This window comes from Schistocerca nitens, chromosome 2, assembly GCF_023898315.1.
Source record: "Schistocerca nitens isolate TAMUIC-IGC-003100 chromosome 2, iqSchNite1.1, whole genome shotgun sequence".
Classification (NCBI taxonomy): domain Eukaryota; kingdom Metazoa; phylum Arthropoda; class Insecta; order Orthoptera; family Acrididae; genus Schistocerca; species Schistocerca nitens.
In genome coordinates this window covers 63,536,650-63,555,956 of record NC_064615.1, presented here as the reverse complement: position 1 = coordinate 63,555,956, position 19,307 = coordinate 63,536,650, and the positions used below count along the sequence as shown (strand labels likewise).

At 42.7% G+C, this 19,307-nt stretch overlaps 1 protein-coding gene across 1 annotated transcript in view; it reads left to right on the top strand.

Annotated features, from left to right (window-relative positions):
• LOC126235718 (uncharacterized) overlaps positions 1-19,307 on the top strand; it is a 45,758-nt gene that overhangs the window by 9,285 nt on the left and 17,166 nt on the right. The window contains exons 2-4 of the mRNA XM_049944490.1: positions 1,668-1,816; positions 6,866-7,043; positions 11,638-11,832. Of these exons, the coding sequence (XP_049800447.1) occupies positions 1,678-1,816; positions 6,866-7,043; positions 11,638-11,832 (512 nt within the window). The 5' untranslated portion in view covers positions 1,668-1,677. The remainder of the gene's footprint in view (positions 1-1,667; positions 1,817-6,865; positions 7,044-11,637; positions 11,833-19,307) is intronic.

Genomic DNA, 19,307 nt, shown 5'->3' with positions numbered 1-19,307 from the left:
CTGAAAATACGTTCACTGCATAGAGATAAGAACATCTGTGATTGACATGTCATCTAAAGTCGACGTACAATCTTAAAATGTTAGAAATAAGGAAATGAAGTAACACAAAATGCTATGCTTGTAACGTGCGTTGTTGTTCTACATTGTTTAGCTCTGGTATTACAGGGTCACAGAGAAAGCGTCCTAGGTTTTGGAGGGAAAAGCCGTAATTGTAATGATCTGCACTACAACAGAAACAAGAAGCACAACTTAAGGAAAAATAATGTAATGTGTGTTCCAGCTCACAAGCGACATTGAAGCAGATAGTTACTGTGACTTAGAATGGGCAGAGGTTATATTCGACAACCGGAATAAATTAATAACTGGCTCCTTTTAACGACCACCGGTCTCAGATGAAACAGTTGCTGAACAGTTAAAAAAAAACTTGAGTCTCATCACAAATAGGTACCCTACTCATACAATTATAGTTGGTAGTGACTTCAATCTACCTTCAGCGTGTTGACAAAAATACATTTTCAGACCCTATTGTAGATGGGCAACAACTTCCGTAATTGTTATAAGTGCTTTTTTAAAATTATTTTGAACAATTAGTTCACGAGGCCATTCAAATTGTAAATGTTTACGAGAACACACTTGACCCCTTAGCCACAAATAATCCTGAGAATCACGACGGATACAGGGATTAGTGAACACACAGTCGTAGCGAAGCTCAATTCCGTAACAAAGAAATTCACCAAAACTAAACGCGAAATATATGTATTTATAAAAGCAGCTAAAAATTCGGTTGACGTCTTTCTAAGAGACAGTATCAAATCCTTCCAAACTATGTAAGTGAAGACCATATGTGGCTTAAGTTCGAAGAAATAGTATCAACAGCACTCGAGATATTCATACCAAATAAATTAATAAGAGACGGAACTGATCCCCCATGGCACACAAAACACGACAGAAAGCTGCTGCAGGAGCACCGCAAAAGGCACGTATAATTTAGACGAACGCAAAATCTCCAAGACTGGCGAATTTTACTGAGGCTTGAAATTTGGTAAAGATTTCAATGCGAGATGCATTTCATAATTCCACAATGAAACTCCCTATAGAAATGTGGCGGAAAATTCAAAGAGATTCTGGTCCTATGTTAAGTAAACCAGCGGAAAGGCTCAGTAAGTACCTTTACTACGCAACATCGACGGTAATGTTACCGATGACAGTGCCACTAAAGTGGAGTTACTAAATGCAGTTTTCCGAAAATCCTTAACCAAAGAAGACGAAGTAAATATTCCAGAATTCGAAATGAGAACAGCTGCAAACATAATATAGGAGGAGGAGGAGGGGGAGGCAAGGGACCCAACCCTTCGGAGCAGGTAAAATCGTGGCAAATGTCCGGCGTGGCAAATGTCCGGCGTGGCAAATGTCCGCACACCGTGTGTTTGCCCTTAGGATAATTTAGGTTAAGTAGTGTGTAAGCTTAGGGACTGATGACCTTATCAGTTAAGTCCCATAAGATTTCACAACCATTTGAACATTTTTGAACTGACCAACAGAATAACACAGCTACGATTCCTTGCTGCTGTCTTACCTTTTTATTTCTTTCAATATCTCTTGCTGCTTTTTACAAACATTGCTGCTACCAGTATTTCTTCATTCACCGTGTTCTTCGTTGTCCTCAGCGGCGCCAAGATGTGGAAGCTGTCGTTCGTGATGTTGCTGCTGGCGGTTGCGGCCGCCCAGGCCGGCCACATAGACGAAGACAGGCTGAGCAAAGTGAAGGCCGCTGTCAGCAAGCTGCGTGCCACGACGAGCAACGGCCATCACACAGGTACCCGCTCACAAAACTGCTCTAACATGCTTTGGCTCATCTCAAACGCACGTTATGGTATGTTAGTAGGTTTGATCCACTCGTAATGAAATGGTGCTGGGAAGAACTTTTTTTTCAGTTGGGGGGGGGGGGGGTTCATCAGTCTTCTGACTGGTCTGATGCGGACCGCCAAGAATACCTCTCTTGTACCAGCCTCTTCATCTCAGAGTAGCACCTGCCACCTACGTCCTCAATTATTTGCTGTATGTATTCCAATCTCTGTCTTCCTCTACAGATTTTTCCCTCTACAGCTCCTTCTAGTACCGTGGAACTCGTTCCCCGATGCCTTAAGGGGGGGGGGGGGGGGGGGGTAGGACGTCAAACGGGCCGCCTTGGAGCAGGAGAGGCATCACAGGAAATTTTAATTACCAGTGTCTATACTTTTACAAATAAATTCATAAAACTTGGTCAGCATCACCAGGAAGGATTCAGGATTCACACCCATTGCAGTGGAAGTTCGAAAACATAACAAAATAATTTTTTTATGTGTGAAATTTCATCATTTTTTCACCTGCTAATGGCTGCATTTGTTGCTGTAGGTACACTTTTCTTCATAAGGTGTATTTAATTTATGAAAAAGCGAATGATCTGTCGTATTTTAAACTTCATGTTTAGAAAAACACAAATTTTGTAGTTATTTAACTCTATTTTTACCACAGTTTTTAATAGATTTCGAAAATTCTAGAGTTTCATACACCTTTAAGTATGGTTTGTATGCTGTGCAAAATTCATCGAACCATCTCTCTTACTTATGAAGAAAAGTGTACCTATAGCAACAAATGCTGCCATTAGTAAGTGAAAAAAATGATGAAATTTCACATGTAAAAAAAATTGCTCCGTTATGTTTTCGAACTCCCACTGCAATGAGTGTGAATTCTGAATCCTTCCTGGTCATGCTGACAAAGTTTTATGAATTTATTTGTAAAAGTATAGACAGTGGAAATTAAAATGTCTTGTCGTGCCTCTCCTGCTCCAAGTCGGCCCATTTGACGTCCTACCCCCCTTAACACGTGTCCTAACATTCTGTCCCTTCTCCTTGTCGGTGTTTTCCATATATTCCTTTCGTCTCCGATTCTGCGCTGAACCTCCTCATTCCTTCCCTTATCAACCCACCTAATTTTAAACATTCGCCTGTAGCACCACACATCAAATCCTTCGATACTCTTGTGTTCCCGTTTTCCCACAGTTCATGTTTCAATGCCACACAATGCTGTGCCCCAGACGTACAATCTAAGAAATTTATTCCTCAAATTAAGGACTATTAGTAGAATTCCCTTGACCAGAAATGCCCTTTTTGCCAGGTTAGTCTGCTTTTGATGTTCTCCTTGCTTCGTCCGTCATTGGTTATTTAGCTGCCTAGGTAGCAGAATTCCTTAACTTCATATGCTTCGTGACCATCAATCCTGATGTTAAGTTTTTCTCGCTGTTCTTATTTCTGCTACTTCTCGCTATTTTCGTCTTTCTTCGACTTACTCTCAGTCCATATCGTATATTCATTTGATTCATTCCATTCAGCATATCATGTAATTCTCCTTCACTTTCACTCAGCAATATCATCAGCGAATAGTATCATTGATATCCTTTCACTTTGAATTTTAATTTCACTCCTGAAGCTTTATTTTATTTCCATAATTGCTTCTTCGATGTACAGATTGAACAGTGGAGGGGAAAGACTACATCCCTGTCTTACACACTTCTTAATCTTAGCACTTCATTACCGTGCGGGATTAGCCGAGCGGTCTGAGGCGCTGCAGTCATGGACTGTGCGGCTGGTCCCGGCGGAGGTTCGAGTCCTCCCTCGGGCATGGGTGTGTGTGTTTGTCCTTAGGATAATTTAGGTTAAGTAAGCTTAGGGACTGATGACCTTAGTAGTTAAGTCCCATAAGATTTCCCATACATTTGAACATTTTGAGCACTTCGTTCTTGATCGTCCACTCTTATCATTCCCTCTTCGCTCTTCTACATATTGTATATTACCCGTTTGTCGCTATAGCTTTCGCCTATTTTCCTCAGAATTTCGAACATCTTGCACGATTTTACATTATCGAACGCTTTTTCCAGGTCGACAAATCCTATGAACTTGTCTTGATTTTTCTTGCTTCCATTATCAACGTCAGAATTGCCTCTCTGGTGCCTTTACCTTTTCTAAAGCCAAACTGATAGTCAACTAGCACATCCTAAATTTCCTTTTCCGTTCTTCTGTACATCATTTATGTTAGCAACTTGGTTGCACGAGCTGTTTAGCTGATTGTGCCATAATTCTCGCATTTGTCAGTTCTTGCAGTCTTCAGAATTGTGTGGATGATATTTTTCCGAGTCAGATGGTATACAGCCAGACACATACATTCTTCGCACCAACATGAATAGTCGTTCCGTTGCCACTTCTCCCAATGATTTTAGAAATTATGATGGAATATTATCTATCCCTTCTACCTTATTAGATCTTAAGTCCTCCAAAGCTCTCTTAAATTCTGATTCTAATACTGGATCCCGTATCTCTTCTAAATCGAATCCTGTTTCTTGTTCTATCACATACGACAAATTTTCACCCTCATAGAGGATTTCAATGTACTCTTTCCATCTATCCCCTCTCTCCTCTACATTTAACAGTGGAATTTCCTTTGATCTCTTAATGTTACCACCCTTGCTTTTTGTGCCGCCGAAGACTGTTTTGACTTTCCTGTATGCTGAGTCAGTCCTTCCGACATTTATTTCTTTTTCGATTTCTAACTGAAATTTCGTATCAACGGGTCTTTTCCAAGTATATCTCCTCCTCTTGTGATTCATGAACAGAATATTCGTTATTACTAGCTGAAAAATATTGCAGAACTCAATTAGTCTTTCTCATCTCTCATTCCTTGTCCCAAACCCATACTCTCTTGTACCTTTCCTTCTATTCTTTCCCCTACAACTGCATTCCAGTGCCTCATGACTATTAGATTTTCATCTCCCTTTATGTACTGTATTATCCCTTCAATATTCTCATATACTTTGCCTATCTGTTCGTCTTCAGCTTGCGGTGCCGGAATGCATACCTCGACTATCGTTGTCCGTATTGGTTTGCTGTCGATTCTGAAAAGAAAAACTGTATCATGAACTTTTCACTCTAACACACTCTCTGCCCTACCTTCGTATTCATAACGAATCCTACACTGTTACACCATTTTCTGCTCGTGTTGATATTAGCCTACACTCATCTGACCAGAAATCAATTTCTTCTTTCCATTTAACTTCACTGACCCATGCCATATCTAGATAGAGCCGTTGCATTTCGCTTTTCAGATTTTCTAGCTTCCCTGTCACATTCAAGCTTCTGATATTCCATGCCCCGACTCGTAGAACGTTGTCCTTTCGTTGACAATTCAATTTTTTTCTCGTGGTCACCTCCCTCTTGGCTGTCCCCTTCCGGAGATCCGAAAGGGAGACTTTTTCGGATTCTTTAGCCAACGGAGACGCCATCATGACACTTTTTCAATTACAGGCCACATGTGTATTTAATGTAGTGGTTTCCATTGCCTTCTGCATCTTCATGCCGTTGATCTTTGCTGATTCTTCCGCATTTAGGGACGGTTTCCCGCCCCAAGGTCAACAGAGTTCCCTGAACTTCTGTCTCCTCCTCCGCCCTCTTTGACAAGACCGTTGGCAGAACGAAGGTGACTTCTTATGCCGGAAGTCTTTGGCCACCAAATGCTGTTTATTAATCAGAATTATTAACCAAGACGCTACCTCTAGACCACGGTAGTGAACACTGGCGAATATTCGGTGCATACTCCTTTGCTTGTGTTCGCTTTTATTCGCTCCGGTGTAAACCAAGCTGAACACTTTGGTATGCACGTCCATGTTAAGAAGTGTTGAGAAAAGTACTAGGTAGTACTAACTTCAATGCTAGTAATGAACTTGTATAGTTTCTAACTATGTCGAGAGTTTAGAATTAATTCTGAACAGCTGTCGAAAATAAATGCGCGTAAATGCGCAACACTAACCCTTTGGTCAGGCAGTGACTTTTGTGTGGTGAATGAGTATAAATTTGTGCACATATTCAAAGCAACAGAAGTTCAGACTTCTTTATTATGAAACGGCAACTATGAGGTGTATAAGCCATCTTACTTTTGGTTTCAGGGTTGTCAGTTTTCCGCTTTACATAAATGCTTCAAAAGCCGACAGCCTGTTGGCTGCGTGGTTGAATTGGGATTTGTATTGTCTAAGTACTTCCAGAATATGCAAATAGCCAAAGCTTGTAATAATAAATGTTTTCTCATGTTCCATTTCGTTGGATAGATAGTAAACTCAGTGTTTAAGTTTCAGGTCTCAAGTTTAATTACAAATTATTTGAAATACATACATCTACGAAATGAAAATGTGGTACAGATTCAAAACAGCCTCGCCTTCTCGATTCTTATTTTTTTGTCTTGACGCAGCATTGTATTATGTATATGTTTATCTTCTTTGTAACACTGCCAGCTTTCTAGGAAAATATCAGTGATGAAACATGTGATTTTCAACTGTATGGAAACTTTATCTCGAACATTTCGGTACATTTTCTATTGGTCATCTTCAGGAAGTGACGGGGATCCGTGGAATATGAAGCCGAGTAGCAGCGTTGTCCTAAAGCGACGTTTCAACCAGCTTTCCAATCATCCTCAAGAGAGTGTAGAATGTAATATCTCCGTTTCACAGGAAAGGGATATTTCTTTTAAAGATGAGTACGAAACTCGTTGAAACGTTGCTTCATTGCAGTACTGCCACTCACGTGCTAACCCGAGAAAAGTTCATTAGCGAAATTCGCCAATAAGTCCTGTATTTACATAATTTTGATACCAGCAGTCACACTTTTCACCTACCACTGTTCGACTGGATTATTGTTAAGTTCAAATACGCTCATATCGCTTAAGCGTGCACCATATACCTCACATTATCAGACTATGAGAGACAAGTAATTTATTGAGAAGAAATTGAGAAAACATTTTTGATTTCCTTGGAAACCAGTGGAGTAACAGGCTTCCGTTTCAGGTATTGTGCGCCGCGACGCGGAACTGACCCCCATGGCCTACGAAGAGCAGATCGAGGCATTCCTGGAGCAGCTGAAGCAGATGATGCGGGAACCCATGGCACTCCTTGGTAACAGGACACTGGACCCGCTGGAGGTTGCTGGGCCCATCGACATCAACATCGATAACGACATGATCGCGTACGTTCGTAATGAAACTGCTACCTACAAGTGACGAAATACAACCAGTAAAATATGTAGCTCTACAGACAACTTGAAATGACGTCTACATAGGTAGTACCGTTGTGTTTTGACAGCAGGCGCGTGAGGATACATATTGAATTATCATGAAGGTTCATTTGTTGAGTTGGGTTGTTTGGGGGAGAAGACCAGACAGTGAGGTTATTGGTCTCATTGGATTAGGGAAGGATGAGGAAGGAAGTCGGCCGTGGCCTTTCAAAGGAACCATCCCGGTATTTGCCTGGAGCGATTTAGGGAAATCACGGAAAACATAAATCAGGATGGCCGAAAGTGGGATTGAACCATCGTCCTCCCGTATGGGAGTCCAGTGTGCTAACCACTGCGCCACCTCGCTCGGTCAAGGTTCGTTTGTATTCTCATCGGTGTATTCGTTTGTATTATGGACCCACTGTATTTAAACGTACTTTGAGCAAGTCTAAAGCCCAGTTCCTTCTGGCAATTCTGTTGTTCTTAAGCCTTGTACCTGAAAAGTGAATTAACAGCATAACTTAATAACTGTTCAATTCATCAATCGGCTCACTGAACCTGTTAGTAGTAACCTTACCCAAATGGCTTCAGTCTTAACAGTATTCTGATCATGCAGAACTTTATACAGTAGAGTAATAGACGATATCTGTGATCAGAATCTACAAACTAGGGCTACAGTGAGATAGAAGGTCACGACATACACTACAGCTATCTGAAAATAAGTAAAACATTGAAATATATGAAGTAAATTCATTAGTAAAATCTTGAAACGAGACTGTACTACTCCTCTACATAAACAAATTCTTCCGTAAGACGTTATCATATCTTTTAACGAACTGACAAATTCCTTCTACACAGTATTTTCCGCTTGACTTTTGGAACACAACGACCAGAGGTCTAGTTGATAATTCATGATATCGTGCAAAACACTCCGAGAAATCTACGGAAAATTTCCCGACAGCTTCGATATCGAGTATACCAGTTTTCACGGTTATTTTTTCGTCACTTTTCTGTACTACTTGGTTGTAACAGATGACCACACCTGCATCAACATGGACATTTATTTTTCCTCTCTTCGAAGTGCAACACCTCAGTTCATGTTATTTGGTCTTAAAATTTGTACCGCTTAATGGATTGAACATTCGGCTGGATTTTTCAATGTGCCCTTTTCGCTGTCGTAGCTCTAAGCACACAGACCTACAGCTTGAGTCAATGCAGCGGCTTCTCGTCTCATGCCACTACTTCCCATGCTACATGAAAATGAACGTTATTTTCTGCTTAGAACTCGTACGTCTATACGTCGTATAAGAGGTTCTTGTTTATTTCCTTACTCAAAGACAAATTATTTTTGTAGCTGATATATTAAATTGTAGCGATGCTATAGAGCTTGACTCAGTTGACTCTAGTCTAAACCTTGGAAACAGTTTTCATCACGGTAACTGTCTTGCTGTAGGAGAAGAAGTGGTGGCCTGTGATCCCTAGTCGCTGAAAAAATCTTAGCATTTAAGCTGATATGTCTTGGACTGAGGGCATGTAACACTTAAAAGTTGTTTCTCCGTCGGACTGTACATTAATATCATCAGCCCTTTTCGTGTTGTCGTGAGTGAAAAGCGCTGTGTGACAGCGCTCTTTCTTTTCTTACCACTTCCTTTTATTTCAGTCTTCATTAATACTCAAATATGCCATTAATTTGCAAGACACTCATTACATTTATCCACACGATACAACGAAACATCTCTACCACCACGATTCAGAGGAAGACAACAACAAATCATGTGGAATTACACCACACGAGGTATAAGTATGGCCGGCCGCTGTGGCCGAGTGGCTCTAGGCGCTTCAGTCTGGAACCGCGCTGCTGCTACGGTCGCAGGTTCGAATCCTGTCTCGGGCATGGATGTGTGTGATGTTCTTAGATTAGTTAGGTTTAAGTAGTTCTAAGTATAGGGGACTGATGACCTCAGGTGTTAAGTCCCATAGCGCATAGAGCCATTTGAACCATTTGAACCATATAAGTCAATAAATTAGCCGCAAACTGGGATCTCTGTCCAGAGCCGCGTGTTGTACGAACCTGAAATTTATTTTCCTTTTCAAAATATTCCCCTTGCAATCTTAAACTCTAATCTCATCGCTCGACAACGCGTTAAAAACCTGCATCACAGACTGCTTGTGGCAGCGTTCGCATCTAACGAGTGACCTCTGGCATACATCAAGAGTATTTGGTTCCTTACTTTGTTGCAACCCACAAGACCGATGTATCCTGCGGGTAGCGAGATACCCCTAGACGCGGAAACAATGTGCCATAGCTGGATAAGGTTCAAATGGTTCAAATGGCTCTGAGCACTATGGGACTTAACATCTACGGTCATCAGTCCCCTAGAACTTAGAACTACTTAAACCTAAGGACATCACACAACACCCAGTCATCACGAGGCAGAGAAAATCCCTGACCCCGCCGGGAATCGAACCCGGGAACCCGGGCGCGGGAAGCGAGAACGCTACCGCACGACCACGAGCTGCGGACGCTGGGAAAGGCCAGCAACGATAGTGTTTGGTGACTTTTTTCGTCATTTGCTGAATTTCTGTATGCAATTGAACACAGATTTCGATCAAATACAGTTCTAACCATATGCGGGACAAATTTTGCTATGGACGTTCTAACAATACCACCACTTGCAAAGTAGGTTAGAAATCAGATTAATAATGTTGCTCACGCAGCATATGTTCACTTTATCGGGCAACAACAAAGTTATTGACTGTGGATGGTATCGTCTGAATGGAAATAATGAGGTCACTGTAAAAAAGTCATTAATTTGGCACTTATCTTGAATGGATTCCCACGTAGATTTTATCGAAATCGTTATGCCTCATCTTGTTGATTCTAGGGTGATTCCACTTTGACTGCTAGAAGGTCCAGATCCGTATTTTAGCAATATTTGAAGACCTAACAAATGCGTTTTTCAGGAAATTCTTAATGATCAAACAATCCCATATCAGAACAATGGTATGGTAGAAGTAATTTTGACTTGGTGCTGACGATCCACATTTTTATTAAACTTCATGTAAATTCACATATACTTCTACTTAATTGTCACATCATCAAGAAAACAGTTCTGTAACAATCTTCATATACTCGTATTTAATTTCCACTTTAACCAAACACAAGAATTGACTGTTCTTTTACTAAGCGAAATAACAACCTCTGCCAAAGTGAAACAAAGACTGCTCTGTGCGCATTCGCGCCAAAGCGGTTACAATTAAGTCAAAGATTATGACAGTCTCACAGAAATGAATACACACAAGAACCATATCACTGTAATATATCGATACATCGGAGTACCTATACATTAATAAAACCAAATGTGAATATTGTCACGAAAATATGTCTGTTACTTCGCAGAAAAGTAGTACGATATTACTGGTATCGAGAACTGGGGTTGGAGTGCCGTAATAGTCACGTAAATAGAGAACCATTACAACGTTCTCCATGGACAGTCAGTCCCTCGGCTGACTAACGTAGTGCTGTTCTAGTCAGGTTGTTGTTGTTGTTGTTGTTGTTGTGGTCTTCAGTCCTGAGACTGGTTTGATGCAGCTCTCCATGCTACTCTATCCTGTGCAAGCTTCTTCATCTCCCAGTACCTACTGCAACCTACATCCTTCTGAATCTGCTTGGTGTATTCATCTCTTGGTCTCCCCCTACGATTTTTACCCACTACGCTGCCCTCCAATACTAAATTGGTGATACCTTGAGGCCTCAGAACATGTCCTACCAACCGATCCCTTCTTCTAGTCAAGTTGTGCCACACACTTCTCTTCTCCCCAATCCTATTCAACACCTCCTCATTAGTTATGTGATCTACCCATCTAATCTTCAGCATTCTTCTGTAGCACCACATTTCGAAAGCTTCTATTCTCTTCTTGTCTAAACTATTTATCGTCCATGTTTCACTTCCATACATGGCTACACTCCATACAAATACTTTCAGAAACGACTTCCTGACACTTAAATCTATACTTGATGTTAACAAATTTCTCTTCTTCAGAAACGCTTTCCTTCCCATTGCCAGTCTACATTTTATATCCTCTCTACTTCGACCATGATCAGTTATTTTGCTCCCCAAATAGCAAAACTCCTTTACTACTTTAAGTGTCTCATTTCCTAATCTAATTCCCTCAGCATCGCCCGACTTAATTCGACTACATTCCATTAGTCGAATTAAGTCGGGTGATGCTGAGGGAATTAGTCTAATTAGGTACACATTCATAACACACCTGCCATCTTGGTTTGACCGCAAATCATGAACTGTGTATAGGCTACCTTTCACGTGACACATGCCACTACCTTCTAGATATGTATAATTGCCAAATTTAAAACGATATATGGTATTCTGGCGTTTGCGATTTATTTATTGATTAACTCTCGTAAAAACTTGCGTGACTCTTATTTTCCAATAGCTTCTATAGTAAACGGAACAACGTTCCATCGCAAGCATAACTACATTAATCTTAAGAGAATCGCACTAGGCCCCGACCCTCTTTTATGACGTCATGACCTCTTTTTGTGCAGGCTGGCTGGTAACGTCTCCAACATCAGAGTGGACAAACTGTCCACCTTCGAAACTATCAGCGGCTCGTTCAGCATCGTCGGCTTCAAGCTGTCCGTCGTAGTCCACTTCGAGGAGATCTTCGCGTCCGGCGAGTACAACCTGGACGGTGCCTTACTGTCCGGTCTGCTGCTCGTCTACGGACAGGGACCCTTCACGTGAGTCGTACAATCCCTCAGTCTGTAACACAGGCAGCTGGGCGCTCCTATTACCCCTCTACCTGTACCCGGAATTACAAGGTTTGTCCAGAAAGTAAGTCCCAATTGTGCTGTTTAAGACTTCCGCGACGCAGTAAATACTTCATCGCTTAAGGGGCGACTCGTCGGATAATGTTGTGAAACCTGCATAGTATTTCGACGAGACAGCTGCTCGTCACCTTCAGGTGCTTACTGAGGTGTTGCAATGGCTCGCCAATATACAGGGTGGTCCACTGATCGTCACCGGGCCAAATATCTCGCGAAATAAGCGTCAAACGAAAAAACTACAAAGAACGAAACTTGTCTAGCTTGAAGGGGGAAACCAGATGGCGCTATGGTTGGCCCGCTAGATGGTGCTGCCATAGGTCAAACGGATGTCAACTGCGTTTTTTTAAAATAGGAACCCCCATTTTTTATTACATATTCGTGTAGTACGTAAAGAAATATGAATGTTTTAGTTGGACCACTTATTTCACTTTGTGATAGATGGCGCTGTAATAGTCACGAACATATGGCTCACATTTTTAGACGAACAGCTAGTAACAGGTAGGTTTTTTAAATTAAAATACAGAACGTAGGTACCTTTGAACATTTTATTTCGGTTGTTCCAGTGTGATACATGTACCTCTGTGAACTTATCATTTCTAAGAACGCATGCTGTTACAGCGTGATTACCTGTAAATACCACATTAATGCAATAAATGCTCAAAATGATGTCCGTTAACCTCAATGCATTTGGCAGTACGTGTACCGACATTCCTCTCTACAGCGAGAAGTTCGCCTTCCGTAATAGTCGCATATGCATTGACTATGCGCTGTCGCATGTTGTCAGGCGTTGTCGGTGGATCACGATAGCAAATATCCTTCAACTTTCCCCACAGAAAGAAATCCGGGGACGTCAGATCCGGTGAACGTGCGGGCCATAGTATGGTGCTCCGACGACCAATCCACCTGTCATGAAATATGCTATTCAATACCGCTTCAACCGCACGCAAGCTATGTGCCGGACATGCATCAAGTTGGAAGTACATCGACATTCTGTCATGCAGTGAAAGATCTTGTAACATCGGTAGAACATTACGTAGGAAATCAGCATACATTGCACCATTTAGATTGCCATCGATAAAATGGGGGCCAATTATTCTTCCTCCCATAATGCCGCACCATACATTAACCCGCCAAGGTCACTGATGTTCCACTTGTCGCAGCCATCGTGGATTTTCCTTTGCCCAACAGTGCATATTATGCCGGTTTACGTTACCGCTGTTGGTAAATGACGCTTCGTCGCTAAATAGAACGCGTGCAAAAAATCTGTCATCGTCCCGTAATTTGCCTTGTGCCCAGTGGCAGGACTGTACACGACGTTCAAAGTCACCGCCATGCAATTCCTGGTGCATAGAAATATGGTACGGGTGCAGTCGATGTTGATGTAGCATTCTCAACACCGACGTTTTTGAATTCCCGATTCTTGCGCAATTTATATGCTACTGATGTGCGGATTAGCCGCGACAGCAGCTAAAACACCTACTTGGGCATCATCATTTGTTGCAGTTCGCGGTTGGCGTTTCACATGTAGCTGAACACTTCCTGTCGTCCAGGGCAGCATACATAGCACACGCCCGTTGTGCATTTTGGTCATAATAGCCATACAGCAACACAATATTGACCTTTTCCGCAATTAGTAAAGGGTCCATTTTAAGACGGATAATGTATCACGAAGCAAATACCGTCCGCACTGGCGGAATGTTACTTGATACCACGTACTTATACGTTTGTGACTATTAAAGCGCCATCTATCACAAAGCGAAAAGAGTGGTCCAACTAAAACATTCATATTTCTTTACGTACTACACGAATATGTAATAAAAAATTGGGGTTCCTATTTTAAAAAAGCGCAGTTGATATCCGTTTCACCTATTGGTAGCGCCATTAGCGGGCCAGCCATAGCGCCATCTGGTTTCCCCCTTCAAGCTAGTCGAGTTTCCTTCTTTGTAGTTTTTTTCGTTTGATGCTTATTTCGTGAGATATTTGGCCCGGTCACTATCAATGGACCACCCTGCACTATACGCTGACTTGCTGGAGAAACTTCCGAGTGAGACTGCTGAAGAAATAAGGCGAGAGGCTTGCGGGGCCATAACTAAGACGCCTGCACCGAAGCAGAACGTCAACACTGAAGGAAGGAAAGCTCTCCGTTCCTTAAGAGGACACACAGAAATAGTCACTTCACCTGCTGACAAGGGAAACGCTACTGTTCTTTTGCCTGCAACATCTTATTTCGGCAAGATGACGTACTGCAGGACTCAGCTAATCGCCGTCTCCAGAACGATCCAATTGACGCTTCTCAAATCCAGCCAGTTTCCTGAACATCTTAAAAAGCGCTTAAGAGTACAAGCGCCAGTTCCACCACGACTTAATGGGCTGCCTAACATCCATAAGGAAGGGGTTCCTCTTCGCCGCATCGTGTGCAATACAGGAACCCCAACGTATCACCTGGCTAAACATCTGGCTTCTCTTCTAAGCCCACTGTTAAGAAAATGTGAACTTCAGGTTCGAAACTAAGAATATTTTATACAACGACTGAACACTTTGCGTCTCGAACCAGCTGACATATTAGTGAGTTTCGTTGTGGTCTCTTTGTTCGCACGAGCACCTTTGATTGATTCATTACAACTTGCAGGAGCTAAGTTTGAGGACGACATCTCACATCTATTCAAACATGTGCTTAACTCGACTTACTTTTTATTTAACGAACAGTATTTTGAGCAGACTGACGGTATTGCCATCTTAGCCCTTTGTATCCCACAGTAGCTAACCTTTTTATGGAAGACTTCGAGGAAAAAGCACTTCAGCCAGCGGTGTTGAAACCTAATTGTTTCTGGATATATGTGGACGACACTTTCGTAGTTTGGCCACACGGAGCAGCAACCCTGCCTGCATTACTGGAATACCTTAACTTCCTCCATCCCAGCATTTGATACACTATGGAAGTGAAGATAAATGGAGACTTCCAGTTTCTTGATGTCTTGGTCCACAGAAAAGAAGATGGTTCCTTGGATCACAGTGTGTTTCGCAAACTGACTCACACTGACCTATATCTACGAGCTTCCATCACCCGTTTCAACGCAGTCGTGTGTTGCGGACTCTCTCTCATAGGGCTAGAATTATCTCAGCAGAGCTTAGCCATCTTCGCCCTGTGTTTGTACTAAACGGGTATTCTGATAAACAGATCCGTAATGCATTTAAACCTGCACGCACTGAAGCTCAAGAGGAGCCAGAAGAGGCAGAGGTCTCCGCGAAGATGGTTTTTCTACCGTATGTTGGTGTCGTGTCCTTTAAGATTGTCAGGCTGTTCAGAAAACATAAAATAAAATGTGTCTTCCACCCTCCAGCGCGAGTGAAAACTACGCTGGTTCTGTTAATGACAACCGAGGTCAAGGAGACCAGGGGGATATAAAATCCCGTGTCAGTGTGTGAAATCATACATTGGCCTGACGTGTCGCACTGTTAAGGATTGATGTGCTGAACATAGACGTCACACCAGACTGGGTCAGCCAGAAAAGTCTGCTTTGGCCGAACACTATTGACACGGGACACAGCATGAACTACGGAGAGCCAAAGATCCTTTCATCCGCTTCCAAGGACTGGGACTCCATCATTAAAGAAGCAGTCGAAACTCGCATAAGTAACGACCTGACCAATGCATACACTGGATTTCAACTCAGCTAGGCATGGGATTCAGCAGTGCCGGTACTAAGGCATCGCCGGCCGCAAACGAACGAATCCGAGTCAGCACAGGCGGCGTATCGATGTCCACACACTTGAACTGGGCGCCAATACTCTGCCCGCGGGCGCGCTGGGACGCTATTGGCGGCCGCGCTTATCCCGCGTCGCGAATGAAAAGCCAGTGGCCCGTTCGCTCGGCAGGGGCACTGGATGTCGTCGTGCTCTATGATTCGTCTACGATGACGTTACAGCCTCAACCCTTGGCTCCAGCGCTTTTCTAGCAAGTCAGCGTATATACTGCCGAGCCATTGCAGCAACACGTCACCTGTTTTCCCAACGCAACTTTCAACGTCTACCCCTCCCGGATGATGAGCTTCGCTCTGACGCCTACCCTTCCTACCTACTATAACCCCACCTTCCTCCTGCCTCCTCCTTAGGGCTCCCTCTCCTCCTCCTCCCTTCTCCTGAGCGGCTTCCCCCTCCTACTCCCCCTCTCTTTCCTATTCTCCCTTCAGTGTCTCTACACTCCCTCCTGCCTTGTCTTCCATCTGCATCACCCACCCTGCCCGTCTCCTGCCTCTTGATGTGTCCCCTGTTCCCCTCTTTTCCTCTTCCTCCCTCCCCCCCCATCCCCCTCCCCCCTTGTTTCCTCCTCTTGGACCTACAGTCCTTCAACAGGTCCTTGCCAGCGGTTTTTATTCTTTGTGAGTGTTCTGTCGTTTCCAGTAGATTAGATTAGATTAGTTATTCGTTCCAAAGATCCGTGCTGAGGAGATCCTCGTGGATGTGGAACATGTCATCTTTATTTTACTTTATTTTTTTAAGCTGAAATAACAATACTAATAGTATGAATACATACAATACATCATTTGTTTCTATTAAAAAATTCGTCAATGGAGTAGAAGGAGTTGGCCACTAGTAAGTCTTTCAGGCTCCTTTTAAACTGATCTTTATTTGTAACTAAATTTTTTATGTTTACTGGCAAATTATTCAAGATGAGTGTTTCTGAGTAGTGGACCCCTTTTTGAACTAAAGTAAGTGCTTTTAAGTCCTTGTGCAGATCTGAGCTGTTTGTTGGAAAAAGAGATATATTATTTAGGACAAATTTCATTAAGGAGTAAATATACTGAGAGGCAGTAGTCAGTATACCCAGTTCTTTGAAGAGGTTTCTACAGGACGTCCGTGAATTTACCCCATAAATAATACGTATTACACGCTTTTGGACTCCGAAAACTTTTGTTTGACTTGAAGAGTTACCCCAAAATATTATACCATATGACATTATGGGATGAAAGTAGGCAAAGTATGCAAGCTTTTTCATTTTTATGTCGCCTATATCTGCTAACACTCGAATTGCAAATACAGGCCGGCCGGTGTAGCAGAGCGGTTCGAGGCGCTTCAGTCTGGAACCGCGCGACCGCTACGGTCGCAGGTTCGAATCCTTCCTCGGGCATGGATGTTTGTGGTGTCCTTAGGTTAGTTAGGTTTAAGTAGTTCTAAGTTCTAGGGGACTGATGACCTCAGATGTTAAGCCGGCCGCGGTGGTCTCGCGGTTCTAGGCGCGCAGTACGGAACCGTGCGACTGCTACGGTCGCAGGTTCGAATCCTGCCTCGGGCATGGATGTGTGTGATGTTCTTAGGTTAGTTAGGTTTAAGTAGTTCTAAGTTCGAGGGGACTGATGACCACAGCAGTTGAGTCCCATAGTGCTCAGAGCTCAGAGCCTCAGATGTTAAGTCCCATAGTGCTCAGAGCCATTTGAACCATTTTGCAAATACAGATTTGTTAAGGCGTTTCTGCAGTTCTATGGTGAGCTCCTCCCAACTGAATTTATTATCAAGTTGTAATCCCAGGAATTTAAGACTGTCAACCTCTTCTATCTGCTCTTCTTCATACTTTATGCATATGCTGGCTGGAAACTTCTTACAGGTTCTGAATTGCATATAGTGAGTCTTTTCGAAGTTTAATGTCAGTGAGTTGGCTTTAAACCATGTATTAATATCCATGGAAATACCATTAGCAGATCTTTCTAGAACTACACTCGACATACTATTTATTGCAATACTTGTGTCGTCTGCAAACAAAACGATCTCTGCTTCTGGCAGCGTAACTGATGAGAGATCATTAATGTACACAAGAAAAAGCAATGGCCATAACATGGATCCTTGTGGGACACCACATGTAATTTCTTCCCATTCTGATGGTTATGTTTTTTAAGTGTCTCGCTCTGTGTGACTTTTATACTGTGGTCAACTTTTAACTTGTTTGACTCCAGTGGTTTTAAGTACGCAACGAATTGCCAGCTGTGTTCTTTTTACTTTGTGTCACTTTTTAATTGTCCCCCAATGTCCCCGTATTAGTGTATATTGTAACTCCCATCATCTCCATTTACTGTATTTTTATGTTAAAGCCTTTTGGCTGAAGAGCAGTGGACTGTGCCGCTGCCAGCCCTCCCCTGCCAATATGGGTTACAATATAGAAAAAAAAACAGCAACACATCAGTAAGCACCTGAAGATGATGAGCAGCTGTCTCGTCGAAATACTGTGCAGCTTCCACAACATTATCCGACGCGATGCCCGTGAACCGATGAAACAAGTTACAATTGGTAACGAAACGCAAAACACGGTGAAAAACAGAAATCCCTTGTTTTCAAAGTTAGCTACACCTTCCGGGTAACTCTCTAAACACTCGAAGCTCCGACTTAGACATCTGTCGTAGCGTTGTAACAGCTTTCCCATGCCCTTCTCATAGAAGGCAGTTGCATGTCCTGTCCGCCAATTCTCTACACTGGTCTGCAGCTTGTTATCTATGCCAAAATGTTGTCTTTATAGGCAGCGGTTCATATGACCAGATATGAAAATCACAGGTAGACATGTCCGGTTTGTTTGGTAGGCAATCACAAACTTCCCATCCAAAACGCTGCGACGTCTTCATTGCCCCTGCAGTGTGCAAACGAGCATTGTCATGAAGAAGGAATTACATGACAGTTACTGTTATGAATCTCGTCGTTGGTTGTTATGACGACAGGTGGCCAATGCTAAACAGAAACATATATTGCAGGTTTGGCAGTGAAGTCGGTAAGGAGCTGGCTGCATAGTCTGTATCTGCAAGGACTGAAATAATTAGTAGTCGTTGGTAAAAAATAATATATTTTGTACTTAACTTGTGTTACAGGCTTCTTCAAATGCTGCATACATATAATTACAAGCATTTCTAGAGAGGCATTACTTATGCCATACTTGACTAAGCGCCTTATTAGAGGTTGCCTCCTATCAGCTGAAGGCTATCCTACATTCCCAGATGACGTCCCGAACAAGAATGGACGAGAGCTCGCTAGATACCTGTCACAAGCCGCAGAGCGGCGCTAGTCGCGACTTGCTGGTCCAGCGATATCTATTACGGACCGCGATCGATATCTGCAACTCCTAACAAGTGTGGTATCGAGCGTTGATACTACAGTTACGATATGTAGGGTTGCAAGAAATCGGGCTAAATCTCTGGGCAGGCACCCATCCTTGGCGATAGATACCGTGTTCAAGGCATCTTCATGTGCTCACTGCGCGCTCAGAACTTCAAAGTCCAACGTGGTAAGATCGACAGCCCTACTTAAGACACTACCGAACATATCTGTGCAAAGCTTCTTCGGATTTTCATTGAGGTTTCCATTTCACGACCGATCGGAACTTACTTTCTGTAAACCTCTCGTACATATCA